The sequence below is a fragment of the Lissotriton helveticus genome, chromosome 5_2, assembly GCF_964261635.1.
Source record: "Lissotriton helveticus chromosome 5_2, aLisHel1.1, whole genome shotgun sequence".
NCBI lineage: Eukaryota > Metazoa > Chordata > Amphibia > Caudata > Salamandridae > Lissotriton > Lissotriton helveticus.
The window spans coordinates 6,521,417-6,542,447 of NC_136066.1; the positions used below are offsets into that span (position 1 = coordinate 6,521,417).

The 21,031-nt window shown below is 48.1% G+C and overlaps 1 protein-coding gene across 10 annotated transcripts in view; it reads left to right on the forward strand.

Moving 5' to 3' along the window:
* Positions 1–19,213, forward strand: part of DNM1 (dynamin 1) — a 742,836-nt gene extending 723,623 nt beyond the window's left edge. For 3 of the 10 annotated variants that reach the window (XM_078646628.1, XM_078646631.1, XM_078646629.1), the window contains one exon: positions 17,618–19,213. In XM_078646628.1, the coding sequence (XP_078502754.1) occupies positions 17,618–17,690 (73 nt within the window). In that variant the 3' untranslated portion in view covers positions 17,691–19,213. Of the gene's footprint in view, positions 1–13,938; positions 13,977–17,617 lie in introns of all 10 variants that reach the window. The other 7 variants (XM_078646630.1, XM_078646635.1, XM_078646637.1 and 4 more) reach the window with 3 other exon arrangements.
* Positions 19,214–21,031: the final 1,818 nt, after the last annotated feature.

Sequence of the window (21,031 nt, forward strand, 5' to 3'; positions counted from 1 at the left end):
GAGAGGTCTGTCCAAGGAGAGGATGCCTTTTTCCGAATCGGGTTCACCACCGCCCTTTTCCAATCTGCAGGGACCTGGCCTTTAGTTAGGGAGATGTTAATCACATCCAGCATATGCGGGCTCAGGATAGAGATCATGGGGCCGACCATTTTAGTTGCCACTTACTTACGCTCAGGGCTTTCCTACCAGAACAGTGCACAGACAGAGTTCTGGTACTAGTGCACAATACCACCAACATATAGTACTTGAACAAACAACAAGGAACAAGGTCAAGAACTTTGTTGCTGGAAACCCAAGTGATTTGGCATTGGCTGCTGGTGAGGAATCGAACCTTTATTGCTGCTGGCGAAGACTCTAACTTTTCAAATGGTGCATTTGCCAGGTGTCCAAATCCATTATGCTGCCCTACTCAGCAGATGATTGTATGTGGGCGCTCAACAACGTCACATTGCCCTCAGTATTTCAAAACTGGGGTTTTCCAGAAATAGACTTATTTTCCACCAAAAAACCTCAAATTGACCAAGCTATGGATCAAGAATGCAGGACTGATAGTCGATGGGCAATGCTTTCGAACAGATTTCTTTATGCTTTTTCACTGATACCAGAAATACTGTCAGTTGTCATGAAGACCAAACAATCTTCCATGACCAAGTTCCTCATAACTGCAGAATGGCAGAGGCAATGGGGGTTTCTGGATGTACTTCCCTTATCGTGAAAACCCCACGAGATTGCCATACAACCACAATCTAATTTACAGGAAAGGAGGAAAGAATCTCTATCCTAACATATAATCGTTGAATTTGGTAGCATGGCTTCTGAGGTCCTACAGTATGGACATCTACATCTACCATCATACTGTTTGAAGAGTCCTAAAAAGCAAAGAAACAATCTGTTGAGAGCTCCTATGCTTTCAAGTTGAATCTATTTGTGATTCAGTGACTTAACAACTATCATGATCTATTCTCATGCCTGGAGAATGGTATTCTTACTTGTGTGGCATGTGCACAGACGAAGCTTCAATTCTCACAGCTTACTGCAAAGGCCAAAATCAAAGATCCATCTTTACGATCCCAGTGATGAAAGACTTTATGGAAGGATTAAAAACAATCTACCCTCTGGTTGAAAGACCTGCTCTACCGTGGGAGTTAAATCAGTATTTTTCTAAACCCGCCATTCGAGTGTATTCATAAGGCCACTGAAAGTAGCTTTCTTACTTGCCATTTCAAAGGTAAGCAGGGTTAGTAAATTGAAGGCTTTATCCGCCATTGAGCCCTACTTGATTTGCCGTCACAACAGGATTGTGTTAATGACACATCCTTGCTTTCTGCAAACAAATTATGAAAGATTTTGAGGTTAATCAAACTATTTCTGTTTTTGTCTTTTCACCCAAACCATCATGTCCAGCAGAGAGGACACTATATTCGTTAGATCTCAGAAGGGTCCTAAAATTATATTTGGACACAACTAAAACCATCAGGAAAAATAGTCAACTTTGTGTAAATGATGGTCATTTATGGACAGTATTGTCCTCCAAGCAGACTGTTGCTCAATGGTTTGTATCCTACATTACGTTACCAGTTAGCAAACAAACATCTACCGGGTAGACCCAAAGCACGCTCCTCTAGAAGAAAAGCAGCGTCTGCCGCTTGGGCCAGCAATGCTCCTCTGCCTGAAATATAAAAGGCAGGAAACTGAAAAATCGATTCATACGTTCTCTAGACATTATTGTCTTTGTGAAGATTCCTGAGCTGACACATTTGTGGGTCGGGTGACTCTAAGTAATTTATTGAATTAGCCAACCCAGAGCTCATCACAAAAAAACTGCACACCTTAGTTAGAAACAAGTTTCTCCTTACATTGCCAACCATGCGGTGGGAACATGCTTGCTCCTTTGTTCTATGTTTATGACTATCAGTGACAATCCTACGATGTGGAAGTAAATGTTACATGTTATGCTAGTTCTTCGTCATAGGTATTCTCACTGAAGTCGTGAACAACCCTCTCTATTCCTCGGTTGTCAATGTAAATCATCTTTTCTAGGCATCATAAACTATGGGATGTCATAGTTTCCCATTCTGAAAGAACTGAGGCTGCGAATTGCATGCTGGGTTGGAAGCTGCTGGTTTCCTTAAGCTGCAGTGTCTGCTGAGTGCAGCGAGTGCACTTTTGACCTGAAAGGCAGCAGTCCATTGCATGCTGGGTTGGAAGCTGCTGGTTTTCCCAAAGCTGCAGTGTCTGCTGACTGCAGCGAGTGCACTTTTGACCTGAAAGGCCGCAGTCCATTGCATGCTGGGTTGGAAGCTGCTGGTTTCCTTAAGCTGCTGTGTCTGCTCAGTGCAGCTCGTGCACTTTTGACCTGAAAGGCAGCAGTCCATTGCATGCTGGGTTGGAAGCTGCTGGTTTTCCCAAAGCTGCAGTGTCTGCTGAGTGCAGCGAGTGCACTTTTGACCTGAAAGGCAGCAGTCCATTGCATGCTGGGTTGTAAGCTGCTGGTTTCCTTAAGCTGCAGTGTCTGCTGAGTGCAGCGAGTGCACTTTTGACCTGAAAGGCAGCAGTCCATTGCATGCTGGGTTGGAAGCTGCTGGTTTCCTTAAAGCTGCAGTGTCTGCTGAGTGCAGCGAGTGCACTTTTGACCTGAAAGGCAGCAGTCCATTGCATGCTGGGTTGGAAGCTGCTGGTTTCCTTAAGCTGCAGTGTCTGCTGAGTGCAGCAAGTGCACTTTTGACCTGAAAGGCAGCAGTCCATTGCATGCTGGGTTGGAAGCTGCTGGTTTCCTTAAGCTGCAGTGTCTGCTGAGTGCAGCGAGTGCACTTTTGACCTGAAAGGCAGCAGTCCATTGCATGCTGGGTTGGAAGCTGCTGGTTTCCTTAAAGCTGCAGTGTCTGCTGAGTGCAGCGAGTGCACTTTTGACCTGAAAGGAAGCAGTCCATTGCATGCTGGGTTGGAAGCTGCTGCTTCCTTAAAGCTTCAGTGTCTGCTGAGTGCAGCGAGTGCACTTTTGACCTGAAAGGCAGCAGTCCATTGCATGCTGGGTTGGAAGCTGCTGCTTCCTTAAAGCTTCAGTGTCTGCTGAGTGCAGCGAGTGCACTTTTGACCTGAAAGGCAGCAGTCCATTGCATGCTGGGTTGGAAGCTGCTGGTTTCCTTTAGCTGCTGTGTCTGCTGAGTGCAGCGAGTGCACTTTTGACCTGAAAGGCAGCAGTCCATTGCATGCTGGGTTGGAAGCTGCTGCTTCCTTAAAGCTTCAGTGTCTGCTGAGTGCAGCGAGTGCACTTTTGACCTGAAAGGCAGCAGTCCATTGCATGCTGGGTTGGAAGCTGCTGGTTTCCTTTAGCTGCTGTGTCTGCTGAGTGCAGCGAGTGCACTTTTGACCTGAAAGGCAGCAGTCCATTGCATGCTGGGTTGGAAGCTGCTGGTTTTCCCAAAGCTGCAGTGTCTGCTGAGCGCAGCGAGTGCACTTTTGACCTGAAAGGCAGCAGTCCATGGCATGCTGGGTTGGAAGCTGCTGGTTTCCTTAAGCTGCAGTGTCTGCTGACTGCAGCGAGTGCACTTTTGACCTGAAAGGCAGCAGTCCATGGCATGCTGGGTTGGAAGCTGCTGGTTTCCTTAAGCTGCAGTGTCTGCTGAGCGCAGCGAGTGCACTTTTGACCTGAAAGGCAGCAGTCGATTGCATGCTGGGTTGGAAGCTGCTGGTTTCCTTAACCTACAGTGTCTGCTGAGCGCAGCGAGTGCACTTTTGACCTGAAAGGCAGCAGTCGATTGCATGCTGGGTTGGAAGCTGCTGGTTTCCTTAAGCTGCCGTGTCTGCTGAGTGCAGCGAGTGCACTTTTGACCTGAAAGGCAGCAGTCCATGGCATGCTGGGTTGGAAGCTGCTGGTTTCCTTAAGCTGCAGTGTCTGCTGAGTGCAGCGAGTGCACTTTTGACCTGAAAGGCAGCAGTCCATTGCATGCTGGGTTGGAAGCTGCTGCTTCCTTAAAGCTTCAGTGTCTGCTGAGTGCAGCGAGTGCACTTTTGACCTGAAAGGCAGCAGTCCATTGCATGCTGGGTTGGAAGCTGCTGGTTTCCTTTAGCTGCTGTGTCTGCTGAGTGCAGCGAGTGCACTTTTGACCTGAAAGGCAGCAGTCCATTGCATGCTGGGTTGGAAGCTGCTGGTTTCCTTAAGCTGCTGTGTCTGCTCAGTGCAGCGAGTGCACTTGTGACCTGAAAGGCAGCAGTCCATTGCATGCTGGGTTGGAAGCTGCTGGTTTCCTTAAGCTGCTGTGTCTGCTCAGTGCAGCGAGTGCACTTCTGACCTGAAAAGCAGCAGTCCATTGCATGCTGGGTTGGAAGCTGCTGGTTTCCTTAAGCTGCTGTGTCTGCTGAGTGCAGCGAGTGCACTTTTGACCTGAAAGGCAGCAGTCGATTGCATGCTGGGTTGGAAGCTGCTGGTTTTCCCAAAGCTGCAGTGTCTGCTGAGTGCAGCGAGTGCACTTTTGACCTGAAAGGCAGCAGTCCATTGCATGCTGGGTTGGAAGCTGCTGGTTTTCCCAAAGCTGCAGTGTCTGCTGAGTGCAGCGAGTGCACTTTTGACCTGAAAGGCAGCAGTCCATTGCATGCTGGGTTGGAAGCTGCTGGTTTCCTTAAAGCTTCAGTGTCTGCTGAGTGCAGCGAGTGCACTTTTGACCTGAAAGGCAGCAGTCCATTGCATGCTGGGTTGGAAGCTGCTGGTTTCCTTAAGCTGCCGTGTCTGCTGAGTGCAGCGAGTGCACTTTTGACCTGAAAGGCAGCAGTCCATTGCATGCTGGGTTGTACGCTGCTGGTTTCCTTAAGCTGCAGTGTCTGCTGAGTGCAGCGAGTGCACTTTTGACCTGAAAGGCAGCAGTCCATTGCATGCTGGGTTGGAAGCTGCTGGTTTCCTTAACCTACAGTGTCTGCTGAGTGCAGCGAGTGCACTTTTGACCTGAAAGGCCGCAGTCCATTGCATGCTGGGTTGGAAGCTGCTGCTTCCTTAAAGCTTCAGTGTCTGCTGAGTGCAGCGAGTGCACTTTTGACCTGAAAGGCAGCAGTCGATTGCATGCTGGGTTGGAAGCTGCTGGTTTCCTTAAGCTGCAGTGTCTGCTGAGCGCAGCGAGTGCACTTTTGACCTGAAAGGCCGCAGTCCATTGCATGCTGGGTTGGAAGCTGCTGCTTCCTTAAAGCTGCAGTGTCTGCTGAGTGCCGCTCGTGCACTTTTGACCTGAATGGCCGCCGTCCATTGCATGCTGGGTTGGAAGCTGCTGGTTTCCTTAAAGCTGCAGTGTCTGCTGAGTGCAGCGAGTGCACTTTTGACCTGAAAGGCAGCAGTCCATTGCATGCTGGGTTGGAAGCTGCTGGTTTCCTTAAGCTGCAGTGTCTGCTGAGTGCAGCGAGTGCACTTTTGACCTGAATGGCCGCCGTCCATTGCATGCTGGGTTGGAAGCTGCTGGTTTCCTTAAGCTGCAGTGTCTGCTGAGTGCAGCGAGTGCACTTTTGACCTGAAAGGCAGCAGTCCATTGCATGCTGGGTTGTAAGCTGCTGGTTTCCTTAAGCTGCAGTGTCTGCTGAGTGCAGCGAGTGCACTTTTGACCTGAAAGGCAGCAGTCCATTGCATGCTGGGTTGGAAGCTGCTGGTTTCCCCTAAGCTGCAGTGTCTGCTGAGTGCAGCGAGTGCACTTGTGACCTGAAAGGCAGCAGTCCATTGCATGCTGGGTTGGAAGCTGCTGGTTTTCCCAAAGCTGCAGTGTCTGCTGAGCGCAGCGAGTGCACTTTTGACCTGAAAGGCAGCAGTCGATTGCATGCTGGGTTGGAAGCTGCTGGTTTCCTTAAAGCTGCAGTGTCTGCTGAGTGCAGCGAGTGCACTTTTGACCTGAAAGGCAGCAGTCGATTGCATGCTGGGTTGGAAGCTGCTGGTTTTCCCAAAGCTGCAGTGTCTGCTGAGTGCAGCGAGTGCACTTTTGACCTGAAAGGCAGCAGTCCATTGCATGCTGGGTTGGAAGCTGCTGGTTTCCTTAAGCTGCAGTGTCTGCTGAGTGCAGCGAGTGCACTTTTGACCTGAAAGGCAGCAGTCCATTGCATGCTGGGATGGAAGCTGCTGGTTTCCTTAAAGCTGCAGTGTCTGCTGAGTGCAGCGAGTGCACTTTTGACCTGAAAGGCCGCAGTCCATTGCATGCTGGGTTGGAAGCTGCTGGTTTCCTTAACCTACAGTGTCTGCTGAGTGCAGCGAGTGCACTTTTGACCTGAAAGGCAGCAGTCCATTGCATGCTGGGTTGGAAGCTGCTGGTTTCCTTAACCTACAGTGTCTGCTGAGTGCAGCGAGTGCACTTTTGACCTGAAAGGCAGCAGTCCATTGCATGCTGGGTTGGAAGCTGCTGCTTCCTTAAAGCTTCAGTGTCTGCTGAGTGCAGCGAGTGCACTTTTGACCTGAAAGGCAGCAGTCGATTGCATGCTGGGTTGGAAGCTGCTGGTTTCCTTAAGCTGCAGTGTCTGCTCAGTGCAGCGAGTGCACTTTTGACCTGAAAGGCAGCAGTCCATTGCATGCTGGGTTGGAAGCTGCTGGTTTCCTTAAACTGCTGTGTCTGCTCAGTGCAGCTCGTGCACTTTTGACCTGAAAGGCAGCAGTCCATTGCATGCTGGGTTGGAAGCTGCTGGTTTTCCCAAAGCTGCAGTGTCTGCTGAGTGCAGCGAGTGCACTTTTGACCTGAAAGGCAGCAGTCCATTGCATGCTGGGTTGGAAGCTGCTGGTTTCCTTAAGCTGCAGTGTCTGCTGAGTGCAGCGAGTGCACTTTTGACCTGAAAGGCAGCAGTCCATTGCATGCTGGGTTGGAAGCTGCTGCTTCCTTAAAGCTTCAGTGTCTGCTGAGTGCAGCGAGTGCACTTTTGACCTGAAAGGCAGCAGTCCATTGCATGCTGAGTTGGAAGCTGCTGGTTTCCTTAACCTACAGTGTCTGCTGAGTGCAGCGAGTGCACTTTTGACCTGAAAGGCCGCAGTCCATTGCATGCTGGGTTGGAAGCTGCTGGTTTCCTTAACCTACAGTGTCTGCTGAGTGCAGCGAGTGCACTTTTGACCTGAAAGGCAGCAGTCCATTGCATGCTGGGTTGGAAGCTGCTGGTTTCCTTAACCTACAGTGTCTGCTGAGTGCAGCGAGTGCACTTTTGACCTGAAAGGCAGCAGTCCATTGCATGCTGGGTTGGAAGCTGCTGCTTCCTTAAAGCTTCAGTGTCTGCTGAGTGCAGCGAGTGCACTTTTGACCTGAAAGGCAGCAGTCGATTGCATGCTGGGTTGGAAGCTGCTGGTTTCCTTAAGCTGCAGTGTCTGCTGAGTGCAGCGAGTGCACTTTTGACCTGAAAGGCAGCAGTCCATTGCATGCTGGGTTGGAAGCTGCTGGTTTCCTTAAGCTGCAGTGTCTGCTGAGTGCAGCGAGTGCACTTTTGACCTGAAAGGCAGCAGTCCATTGCATGCTGGGTTGTAAGCTGCTGGTTTCCTTAAGCTGCAGTGTCTGCTGAGTGCAGCGAGTGCACTTTTGACCTGAAAGGCAGCAGTCCATTGCATGCTGGGTTGGAAGCTGCTGGTTTCCTTAAAGCTTCAGTGTCTGCTGACTGCAGCGAGTGCACTTTTGACCTGAAAGGCAGCAGTCGATTGCATGCTGGGTTGTAAGCTGCTGGTTTCCTTAAAGCTTCAGTGTCTGCTGACTGCAGCGAGTGCACTTTTGACCTGAAAGGCAGCAGTCCATTGCATGCTGGGTTGGAAGCTGCTGCTTCCTTAAAGCTTCAGTGTCTGCTGAGTGCAGCGTGTGCACTTTTGACCTGAAAGGCAGCAGTCCATTGCATGCTGGGTTGGAAGCTGCTGCTTCCTTTAAGCTTCAGTGTCTGCTGAGTGCAGCGTGTGCACTTTTGACCTGAAAGGCAGCAGTCCATTGCATGCTGGGTTGGAAGCTGCTGGTTTCCTTAAAGCTTCAGTGTCTGCTGACTGCAGCGAGTGCACTTTTGACCTGAAAGGCAGCAGTCCATTGCATGCTGGGTTGGAAGCTGCTGGTTTCCTTAAGCTGCAGTGTCTGCTGAGTGCAGCGAGTGCACTTTTGACCTGAAAGGCAGCAGTCGATTGCTTGCTGGGTTGGAAGCTGCTGGTTTCCTTAAGCTGCAGTGTCTGCTCAGTGCAGCTCGTACACTTTTGACCTGAAAGGCACCTTCCTTTCATTTTCCTTTTGCCGCTAGTAGAGCAGGGTCTAATGTTGTTTAACTATACAGCACATTTCTACAACTAGAAGTCACAGATTTATGGAAGTGCCAACGAACTGTTCGGCACTGAGGTGTCTACATCCAAAATTTATATATATATATATATATATATATATATATATATATATATATATATATATCCACAAAAGAGTGCCCCACGGAGAAAAGCCACCACACGTAAATAGTTTGTCTTATTCTTTAATCGCATTTTGCCAACAGGGTTTGAAAAGGGGCATACAGCAACATAGCCTTTAGCCAGACGCGTTTCAGGGCATGTAAACCCTTCCTCAGTGGCTAGTGTAGAAACAGAGGGATGCGGTAATGTCAGCACCTTGATATCAAACAGTCCTGCCCCAGTGGGCTTTGGCAACCGCTTGGCCTCCTGGACCCTGTGGTTGCTTTACGTTTTCCTCAAGTGAGCCCGCTCCTTACTGTTCCCCAAATAACACATGAACATAGTCCAGTGGGGCTGCGCGTACACAATTCAAAATACATATCTCAGCTTTACAACTGCAATTGCGAACGTCGTGTCTCCAAGTGCCAACTACGTTTGCCGCTGGCAATGGCCCGCTTAAATGCAGTGGGCCTCTCTCCTTGCAGCTGGGTGTCGCTGCCAATTAATCCACAAAAGAGTGCCCCACGGAGAAAAGCCACCACACGTAAATGGTTTATCCTAATTCTTTAATCGCAGTTTGCCAACAGAGTTTGAAAAGGGGCATACAGCAACATAGCCTTTAGCCAGACGGGTTTCAGGATATGTAAATCCCTTCCTCAGTGGTTAGTGTAGAAACAGAGGGATGCGGCAATATATATTAGTGTTCCGGGGCCACTGCATGCTGGTGAACTTCTCTGCGTTGTATGATTTCAGTGAGTGTGCCTACGGTGCAGAACTAGGATCACAAGTAAGTAACATTTTCGTTCTCTGCACAAGAAGAGTGCTATTGGGTAAAAACTCTCTGACCTGGCATGGAAGATTGACCTTCATTAGCAGTTACAATTAACTGTTTGCCTATGCCCCCACCCACTGAACCCAGCACTCAGATCAGGGGAAGCTTGAATTTATTTCAGAACCGAGGACCTTTGGAACCTCAGACAGATATTTGTTGGTCACTTTGGGTCGCTGAAGCTGTTCCACAGTTCAATAGGAAACCTAAGAATCTATAATCCAAGTGCAGGAAAGTACAAAAAGTAAAGGCTGCTTTTGTCAAGAGCGGGGAAGCCGATCCCAGAGAACGGATCATAGCTGAATAGTAAAGCCATACTCTAAGAAGTGGAAAAATGACACTACACACTACATAATCATACTGCAACGTTCACATGCTCAAAATGGTCATCATTGTGCTTGAAGAGGGGTGATGTCCACTCGTGGATTTGTTTGCCAGAAGTGAACACCAAAAATGCATCACAAAGCATACAAGGGCAATGCAGTGCCCACCAGCTGCTCCAAGACATTCCTTTATGCTCTTCCACCAGGGCAACTGATAACTTCATAGCTCGTTGTCAAGGACTAGACATAGTGAGGCGTTCTCTGTTTTTCTTTGCGATTGTATGAAGAAAAAGATGGCTCTCAATAGCCACCCTGCACATAACATACATGTGGAAAGTGGAGAAGTGTGGCTCAATGGTTAGAGCGGCAGACCCTGATGCAGAGGTCTAGCCCGGGACCAGGGTTCAATTCCCGCCTCGGCGGGTCTTGGGCTCAAAATTCCACTGACCTGGTAATTCTCACCTCAGTGCCTATTCCAATCATGGAGTCCCACTCTGCAACTCTGGGCAATAGCTTGCTTAATCTCCACAACGGCCCCCACAACGCTAAGGATGCCTGGCCTCCACCTTGGGGGTGCCCAGGAGTGAGCACCTCACAGGGAAAGCCAGGATGGTTCCACAGCGTTATTCGTACAAGCGCCTTGAGACCCTTGCGGGTGAGAAGTGCGCTATACAAGTATCAATTTACAAAGTATCTGCTGTTTTCGTAGGAGGCTCCCAGTTTGTAGGAAAAATCCACAAAGTGCAGAAAAAACCTCCATGTAGAAACCCTTCAGTGCTTCTGCAGCTGTGCGCACACCAACACTACCCGTGATTCTGAGCGAACACTTTGTGCAGCCAAAGCACTTCGCCCTCACACCCTCTCCTGCGGATCCACATCATTACACCACTCCCTCCGTGGAACCAAGACCACTGTCCAGCAGGGTGTTTGCAGAACAGTATTCACATCGAGTGGTAATGTCTGTTGGAACATGCACTTAATGCGGACACAACATGGGTTCATACACATCAACTCTAGATCCATGAACTTGACTCTGATATCTTAGAATATGGGGGCATATTTACTAAGAAACTGTTGGCGCACTGCTTTAGGCCAAGAAGGCTAACGCCGCGCTCCGACAGTTCCCAAACAAGAATATGGTGCACCCCTGCCTTTCCCTTAGTGCTGACACTAAATGTAGATGCCTAGCACCAACTCACGCACTCTTGCACCATTGTGCAAGGGTCCCTGGGTTGCAGCGAAATGTAAATGTAATTTGCACTTGTATAGTGCCTATCACCCAGGGGTCTCTAAGCGCTGTACGAATACCGCTGTGGAACCCTTCCTGGCCTGTTCCTGTGAGGTGTCCACTCCTGGGCACCCCCAAGGTGAAGCCAGGCATCCTAGCGTTGTTAGGGCCGTTGTGGAGATTAGGAAGCTATTGCCCAGAGTTGCAGAGTGGAACCCATGATTAGAGTAGGCACCGAGGCGAGAATTATCGGGTCCGAGGACATTGAGCCCAAGACCCTGTCGCGACGGGGATCGAACCCTGGTCCCGGGCCAGACCTCTGCCTCAGGGTCTGCCGCTCTAATCAGTGAGCCACACTTCTCCACTTGTTTATGTGCAGGAAGTTGTCCCTTCCTGCATATAAACAATTAGTAACGGCGTTGTAACTTCTATTTGTGCTGCAGAATGCACCACACATGGAAGTTGCAACTCGTAATTTTTTTTTATGATTATTTATGTGCAGGAAGAGACACCTTCCTGCACATAAACAATCAACAGTGTTTTGCTGTTTCTATGTGCGCTGCACAAGGCAGCACACATAGAAACAGCACAAACAATGAGAAATAAAGCATTTCTCCTCATTTCGCCAAGTTAAGGCCAGGTTTTCCCTGGTCTTAATTTTGGCCCTGCCTTCTATCAACACCCATTGTCCACCCCTTTCACACGAAGTGTAGCCTCAAAGGGGGCCTTATTCACAAGGTTAACAGGTAAAAGTGTCTACAAGGAATTCATTTAGGCGCACTCAGTCAGACAGTTCATGTAATGATATATCAAGGTTTCAGCCGGTAACCTGCAGCTAAACAATCTCTAATTAAATTTTCAATTTCTTCCCAAAAGATCTATAAAAGATAATGATGAAACGGGTGTGAATTCTTCACAAATCAAATGTATGTAATATGAATATAAAGAGTAAAAAAAGATTGAAGCAACACAAAAATTACGGAGGTTTACAAAGAAATTCTGTGCTATCAATACATCAGTCATTCGTGCATGCATCTATTCCAAACAAAAATACGTAAGCAGAGCAGTGAATCTGAACAAAACAGAAAACACTTTCTAAAGAAAAACTTAACAAGGAAATAGATGAGGTTGGCGACGTTTCAGTCTTGTTCGTGTATGCTTCCAAACAAGACATTAGTCTCTAATGTAGTAGCTTCAGTCAGCGTTAGCGTCGTGTCTGAGGAGTTTCACTCTGTCTTTGGTTCAACATTTGCGAACACAAGCACCAGGGAATTGACTATGGCGATTGTATTTAAGCCTTAACATTTGACGCCGACTGCAGTGAAAGCGGCTTGTCATAGGAGGAGCACCTCTTCATTTGCTTGATGATTGTGAACACAAGCCTCCGCCTATCTTTAAAAGTTACTACATTAGAGCCTTATATTTTGTTTGGTAGTTTACCAATTCCACAAGCTTTTTAATAGCTTCCTCCTTTTTCGTGTAAATGACTAGGACATTTTTATTAATCTGCAGATTCAATTATAATTAGACATTCCTCATTGAATGTTCATAAGGGTCGTACACCAGCTTATTTTATTGTCCTGAAGGTGGTCTAACGGATGGATACACTAACAAGATCGAAACGTCGAACACCAGCTTATTTCATTGTCCTGAAGGTGGTCTAACGGATGGATACACTAACAAGATCGAAACGTCGAACACCAGCTTATTTCATTGTCCTGAAGGTGGTCTAACGGATGGATACACTAACAAGACCGAAACGTTGACAACTTCATCTATTTCCTTATTGTTAAGTTTTGCTTTGGAAAGTGTTTTCTGTTTTTTTCAGATTCACTGCTCTGTGTATGTATTTTTCTTTATTCGGTATTTCATAATAGAAATCCATAAAAGCAGGAGTGCTTTCATGGATTTCTATTATGAAATACCGAATAAAGAAATATTTGATTTGATTTGATTTGTATGTATTTTTGTATGGAATAGATGCATGCAAGAATGACTGAGGTATTAATAGCACAGACTTTCTTTGTAATCCTCTGTCACTTTTGTGTTGCTTCAATTTGTGTGTATGCTTTATATTCATATTACATAAATTTGATTTATGAAGAATTCACACCCGTTTCATCATTATCTTTTGTAGATCTTTTGGGAAGAAATTGAAAATTGAATTAGAGATTGTTTAACTACCGGTTACCGGCTGGAACCTTGATATATCATTGCATGAACTGTATGACTGAGTGCGCCTAAGTGAATCCCTTGTAGGCACTTTTACCTGTTAATATTTAGTTTTCCCAAGCCTCCAAGGGTCGATCGGGTTGCCCACTATCTTTTCCTTTATTCACAAGGTGGCGTTAATGTGAATTAGGCAAAGCCCCTATCACCACAGGAGCATCGTAAAAAATGACATTCTTGTGGCAATAGGGGCTTGTGAATATTCCCCTTCGTCTTCTACACCTGTTGGAGAGCTGTATGAGGAAAGTAAGATGACCGACTTCAGGATTTCCTTAAGAGATCATAAGTAGAGCAAGCAGGCTATTGGAAGTGATCCACGACTGCAACACACACTAACATAACACCTACTATAAGGTACAACTTGCTAGTCTCTGCGCAGCATGTGAATCTATAAAATATTCATCCTGTGCACTAACTTGTAAAAATAGATAACCTGAATTGGTAAAACATCACTTGACCTATGCAGCTTCCACAGGATGTTGAAGTCGCAATACATCACATTGCACGCAAAAATAGACAAAGGTAGGGAGTGCAAAAATAATGTTGGAATACTGCTCCACTGGTGGAGGCATTATGAAGTGCTGTCATCACAGAGGGACTTGTTACCAACAACCACATAGTAAATTCCCACAATGAAAACATGTTGAACATGAACAAGACACCCCCTAGGTGGCAGTTTGTGCACAGCATGTGTATCTGTGATAACTGAGGAGGTAAACCACAGTCTTTTCTTCACATTGTGTTTGTGATGTTGTCAGTGCCCGGCAGGCTGTGGTACTATTTTACACGTCTTGAGACTCTTCACTCTAGACTCTGCAGTGGTATTCCTTTCCATGCCAGTTGATTGTGTGGCTTTTTGTCAAGTCAGCTTTACATGTGCACATTTGTGTGTGTGTGTGTGTGTGAGAGAGCAAATTCCTGCATGCGCAGCTGCTGCTTTAAAGTGTCTGAACTGCCATGTTGATTTCATGTTATCTTTCAGAATCACTGTCAGTGACCCCTGAGGATTAACCTCCCACGGTATGTTTGCACTTTCACCCCCTACCCCTTGGTCATGTTCTTCTTAGGTCTCCATTCCCTCTCTGCCCTTTCTGCTTGGATTGATACCATGTCCTCCACCAACTAGCGTTGGGAGTAGTAGTCCAGTCAACCCACGGCACACACAGCAATGCATTCATGGTCTCCTACTAAGCAGTCCCCGCACTGTTGGGAGGAAGGCACGGTGAGCAGATGAGGCCACAGGTGGTGGGCAGGATATGTGCCTCACAGAGACGGACGTCTAAGGCACGGTGAGCAGATGTGGCCACGGGTGGTGTGCCGGATATGTGCCTCACAGAGACGGATGTCTAAGGCTTGGTGAGCAGATGAGGCCACAGGTGGTGGGCAGGATATGTGCCTCACAAGAGACGGACGTCTAAGACACGGTGAGCAGATGAGCCCACGGGTGGTGGGTGGGATATGTGCCTCACAAGAGTCGAACGTCTAAGGCACGGTGAGCAGATGAGACTACAGGTGGTGGGTGGTATATGTGCCTCACAAGAGACGGACATCTAAGGCACGGTGAGCTGATGAGGCCGCGGGTGGTGGGTGTGATATGAGCCTCACAAGAGACGGACGTCTAAGGCACGGTGAGCAGATGAGACTACAGGTGGTGGGTGGTATATGTGCCTCACAAGAGACGGACGTCTAAGGCACGGTGAGCAGATGAGGCCACGGGTGGTGGGTAGGATATGTGCCTCACAAGAGACGGACGTCTAAGGCACGGTGAGCTGATGAGGCCACGGGTGGTGGGTGTGATATGTGCCTCACAAGAGACGGACGTCTAAGGCACGGTGAGCTGATGAGGCCACGGGTGGTGGGTGTGATATGTGCCTCACAAGAGACGGACGTCTAAGGCACGGTGAGCAGATGAGCCCACGGATGGTGGGTAGGATATGTGCCTCACAAGAGACGGATGTCTAAGGCATGGTGAGCAGATGAGGCCACGGGTGGTGGGTAGGATATGTGCCTCACCAGAAATGGAAGTCTAAGGCACTTGGAGCGTGCATGCAAACAACAGATTCATTATAGTGCATCCTGAAACTCCATTGTCCTCTCATCCGGATGGGCAATGAGAGAAGGCTAGGCTCAGTGTTGAATTCTTTAGCACTCAATAGAGCAGAGGTTGCTGGTAGCTGGGCCTCTCCTTGCAGACAGATGTTCTTGATCAGCAGAGGCACAAGAACTGCTAAATTCCTGGGCTTGGCAGAACAATGGGATTCTCAACTTCACAGTCGTTGTGCCTCCAGATTTTGCTCTCAACTAGTGACAGTTTAAGTTACCTGAACACATCCTCCGAAGGGCTGTCTGGTCTCTGCACAGGCTCCTTTTGATGTTGCATGTGATGACAATTTTTCCATGGCTGTTGAGGGACACCACCTATATGAAGTCCTGTTTTGAGACAGTTGTTATCATGCCTTTGTCATGCACACACTCCCTGTTTATTCTGAGGATTCAGAGGCACACTTAGGACTCTTTAAGCCCCCCTCAGAGGGACAGAAAGATGGCAAGGGGAAGCCCACAAGCCTGGAATGTTCTGTCTGACTTATCACCGTCCTTGGTGGGGGGTCTATAGATACTTGCCGATCAGTTCCAAAAATAGAAGTATTTCTTGAACAGCAGTATGAACGCAGTCGATGTCACACTAAGCATAGGTGAATGCTATATAAACGAAAGAGTGAGCAGTGTTGGCCCTGAATGGCAGCACCGGTGTAAATAATTCAATGTAGCAAGTTCGCGCAGTATGTCTTATGATTCCCCATCTTAAAATCCACCAACCATAATCAGACAACAATTCACAAAAGGCAAATCTTAGCAAGTCCAAGGAGTTTGCTAAAAGTTAATTCAATCAAGTTTTCATTGTAGCCCAATAAACTGGTGACTTTCTTCTTTATAAATCCATCAGCAGGTGGGAGCCATAATATGGTATCAGAAATAATTAATTTTTGTTCTTCAAACATTGCAATCCAGTCTAGCCAACGCGTTTCATCCTGAAATGGACTTCCTCAGAGTTTGTAAAATCTTATTTACTGGATTATAGTGGACAAGAATAATATAGCGGTTGATAGATAAGTCACTCCCAAGTGGGTCCTGCAAGCGTAGCAGGGTACGCACGCCGCCGCTCCGACACAAAACTTCCTGGTGAACCTTTTAGGAAACACCTTGGACTTATTAAGCATTCCCTTTGGTGTTTTCTGTTTATGATAGGTGAATGCTGCCTTGTCCCCAACATACAGAAGGAAGTGTGTACAGTCACTCTGGACAGGCGCACGCACGTACCATTAAAAGTTGGCTGCACCCATCATACCTGCTCAACAAGACAACCACCGATCCTTTTAAGATTTTTCACGAGGGGGCTGACTTTTCCACCCCCACAAGACACTGACTTTCTGCTTCACTCATAACCACTAAATAGCTGCAATGGATGTGCTATCTGGAACAGCAATACCATGTACAGATCTCTGGCTCCTTTTCACCTGAAAGCTACAAACACAAAGCTCTCCTGTCCTCTGATCACATCCCGTTTAATATCATGTCTGGGTGAGTGCATTAAGCCGCCTTGCTCTTCTCAGTCATAGTGTAGCACCAGTGCTGAGTTGGTTCTCCACGTCTTTATTCACTATCCCTCATGCTGAGACGGCTTCCAGTCTCTATTCATCTGCGCCTCGTAGAGAATACCTGGTATCCATCCCTTAGATGCTTAGCTTATGGTATTCTTCTCGCACCATTGCCCTGTTCATCCTTCTCCACCAACGTTTCCATGTCCCGTGCTAATGTACCACTATCACTGAGTGTTTATCCCTCATCAGAGGCAGACTCCCAGTGCATCTCTGTCCCCCAGTGGACGCACCACCTCACGTTCTGGCAGAGTCACCTAACCAGAGGACGCACCACCTCACGTTCTGGCAGAGTCACCTAACCAGAGGTAGCCTCTCGTTGCATATCTGTCCCTCAATGGACGCACCACCTCACGTTCTGGCAGTGTCACCTAACCAGAGGTAGCCTCTCGTTGCATATCTGTCCCTCAATGGACGCACCACCTCACGTTCTGGCAGTGTCACCTAACCAGAGGTAGCCTCTCGTTGCATCTCTGTCCCTCAATGGACGCACCACCTCACGTTCTGGCAGTGTCACCTAACCAGAGGTAGCCTCTCGTTGCATCTCTGTCCCTCAATGGACGCACCACCTCACGTTCTGGCAGAGTCACCTAACCAGAGGTAGCCTCTCGTTGCATATCTGTCCCTCAAAGGAAACACCATCTCATATTCTGTCAGGACCATCCTTCGCCAAAGCAACCACTCATGGTGACGTATCGTCATCCCTCACTAGACTCAGCCTCTCATGCTGAGGTAGTTGTGTCACTGCACATCATGCCACGCTAGACACAAGTGTTCATGCTTAGTTGGCCACGTTTGTGTGTCTTTGCCTCACCAGCAGCAGCCTCTTTGCCACCTTAGCATTGTCGCTGTGTGTCTGCCCCCCTTGCTGTACAGCACCCCATGCTCTGTTAGCACCATTGCTTTGTGTCTCTCAGCTTTATCACTCTGTGCTGTCACTGTTCCTAATGACTGTGTGTTATCTTTGTTCTTGTTGTGTTTTGCTTTTTTTTGCTTTTTCCTCAGCAGAAAGGCCCCTGCATCACCTACGCGGCCCACCATCATCCGACCATCTGATTCATCCCTCTTAGATCTGTAACTGCTGCAGACCGGTGCTGCTCCTGCCGCCCTGCGCTCAGGCCTGATGCACAGCGCCCCTCATCTCCCCTCATACCTCCATTGCCATGCTGATATCATGCTGTAATGTGTCTCCTGTTTCGATAGCCTAGATTAGATGTTGATTCTCCGCAGGTCCATGGTGTGACGCGTCAGGAGCCAGGCGTTCCCAGGTGACTGACTGAGGCACCCACGAGGGACCGCTGGCCTCACAGCTGCCCACTGCTGGAGGGTACCACTTCTGCCCCAATGATCCTGCCTGCAAATGTTTGCTGTAGACTCGACATCTAGAAGTATTTCATGTCCATCTATGATTTCAATTTTGTTGTCATAAGAAGACCAAGTGTATCACTTCAAAAAACATAGTGTGAGAAATGTGACGTTGAGAACAATATGAAGAGTTCAGTGTTAGGAACTTATTTGAACTGCGACAGAATATTCTGGAGAGTGATGTTGTTAATATGCAAGATTGCTGCAGCGAGTCTTACGCCGCCTCCCTCCAAGGCTACATCGGCTCCCAGATTCCCATGCGTTTCCGGCCACTGGGAGGGCCCCGGCACTGGGGTGTCGCTGCTGCACTTGCATCACACATGAGTTTCTCAGATGACACGCAAGAGACAAGATGTTGGCAAACTCTCTCGACCTCCAGGACCTCCAGGAGCCAACCTCAAGCCGTCATGTCTGGGGCATGGCAGTGCATCGGCACTGCAACTCTTGCGTTCAAGGACTCCCTAGGCTCTGAATGCTGGGGGTTACTGAAGAACCCCTTGATGTACAGTTACGTTTGTTGTTCTTTGCATGTCATGTTACCGTATGTTGGAGAACACGTGTACCTTCAATGGCTTTACATGTATGAAGAATTCCTTCTCGACCACTGTGGTCTTTGTGAGCCACCAGTATCCATTCCAGAGCTCCGGCATCTCTTTGTAAGCTGCACCCTTGCACCAAAAAAAGAACCATGTTATTCTTGCGCTCTGCACATAGTACTCAAGTAAACAATGTTGGTCTTGTTTTGTTATTCTTGTTTCCTCATTGCTCCTCTGGCCTCTCCTCATTATTTAAAGGGTGCAGACCTGGCAGGGTCTGTCCTCTGAGGCCAAGAAGCTTGATGCTGCTGTATGACAAGAAGGCCTCTGCTGAAGCTCGCCATATCTTGGTATGAGTGTCGTCCCATCGCACAGCTTGTGATCAGACATATCCAATGTGATTTATTGTGACATTGTTGCTCTCCCAGTTACTTAAGAAGTGTAATAAAGTATATGGTAGTAAGAATGACATATCCTTATATAAATATATATATGCATATAGGATCGAAGAGATTACAGGCACTGTGCTTCCATGTGGGTTTTAGTTCAAACTGGAGTAGAAACAGATCCATGAACTGCTCAGTCGTGCTGAGTGTTTGAGCTGGTTGTGTTGCTGCTGTGTAAAGCAGCAGCCTCTGTGCTTGTGGTCAGTGCTGATGTTACACTGTCTGTTGAATGAATAAAGTACATTTGTGTATAACACCAGACTCCTTTCTTTGCCTAATGATATTCACTACCGTATGTTGGAGAACACGTGTACCTTCAATGGCTTTACATGTATGAAGAATTCACCCTAAGTATGCCGATAGAAGCAAAGCGCCATGGCTAATAAAAGACTTCATAGTAGATGGTGCCTGGAAATGTACACCACACAATGCTGGAAAGTTGTGTAAGCATCATGTTAGAGGCATATGAGCTTCAGGTCACACACTGCATAGATCGTCATCTGGTGTTGGGCCCGGATGTTTGCACTTTGTTGTTGTCTTGGAAAAGTCTTTGGAAGTCACGAGATAGGTGACTCCTCCTTTGGACCAAAGTGCGCATGGGCATCGGCTCCATTTTCAAATTGTTTTTTCCCCCATCAGGCTAGGATGTGTTTATCGCGCTCCAGTTTGGTGCCGTTACCGATCCAAGTTTGATGCAATCCTTCACTCTTTTCCCCGGTATTGTTTTGATCGCGATCCCTAGTCGATGCACATCTCTTCAACCTCGAAGTCTTCGATTCCGGTCGTCGATGAAGGCCTTCAAGGCTACCTAGGCCATTACATCTGGCTCATGGAAAGGACTCCTTTTAAAAAGTGTCCTCAATGTGGATCGAAGTTTCCACACACAGATCTTCATGAGGTGTGTAACCTCTGCCTTTCGCCGGAGCACGAGGCCAGAGACTGTCCAGCTTGTACCTCCTTCCGCTCCAAGAAAACTATTCAAGATCGTCGAGCTCGAAGAAGCATGGCTCGCTCGTCCACATCCAATCCGGACGACATCTTCCAGGAGGGCGTCGATGTACCAGAGCAGGAGCGAGTCGGAGAAGGCCTCCTCAGTGCCTACGAAGCCCAGGACCCTAACGTCGAAGACATCACTCCAGGGCAGCGGGTCGTAAGTAGTGACGTCGACCCTGACCCACTTCCCCTCATCCTCGAAAAAGGCTTCGGTAACACCTTCACGTTCGGGCCTGTGTACACACCGGCACAATACTTCTCATGCCCTGCCTTCGGGCCCAGCAAAGAAGTCCACAAATAAGCTGTCAGGCCACTCGGGATCGAGTCAACCTGCCGTCGGCGCCGAAACACAAACCCCGGCACCCAAAAAGAAACCGTTGTCCTCCTCCATGCCAACCACTGGCTCCACATTGACGCACTCGGCACCAATACCCGCTGGCACCGACCCCTTCACTCCGAAAAAGTCATTGGAACCGAGTAAAAAGCCACTTCCAAGGAGTACAGATTCTCAGACTTCAGAACCGAAAAAATCCTCGGAACCGAATAAACAACCGGTCCCGCAGCCCCCTCCAGAGACTGAAAAATCTCACGCTTCCAAGCCAAAGGAGCATAAATCCACTCCAGATTCAGTGCCACCTTACTCTCAGCTCCAAAAAGAGACCAATGGACATACCTCTACAGGCTCTATCTCCACCAAAGAAGAGCGACATTGCAACATCTCCTCTCAGACTCCCTTCTCCACCTCCTCCTCTACCCCCCACTCCACACCACTCCCCTACACTATTTCCACCCCCATCTCCTCCACCAGTGGACGATGATGACACCTCTGATGACAGGGGGAGGGTGCAGACGATGAACCACTAGGGGATCCTAGTCCGCCTTACACCCCAGACCCATGGGACGAATATAACCCACCAAATGTCCCTAATGTACCACAAGATGACATCTATCCCTCTAGACCTTCCCCTCCAGAGGATACCATGGGTTTCAACCAGCTCGTTCAAAGAGCTGCCTAATACCACAGGGTAGATTTACATACAGACCTCGTGGAGGAGGATTTCTTAATGGACACATTCGAT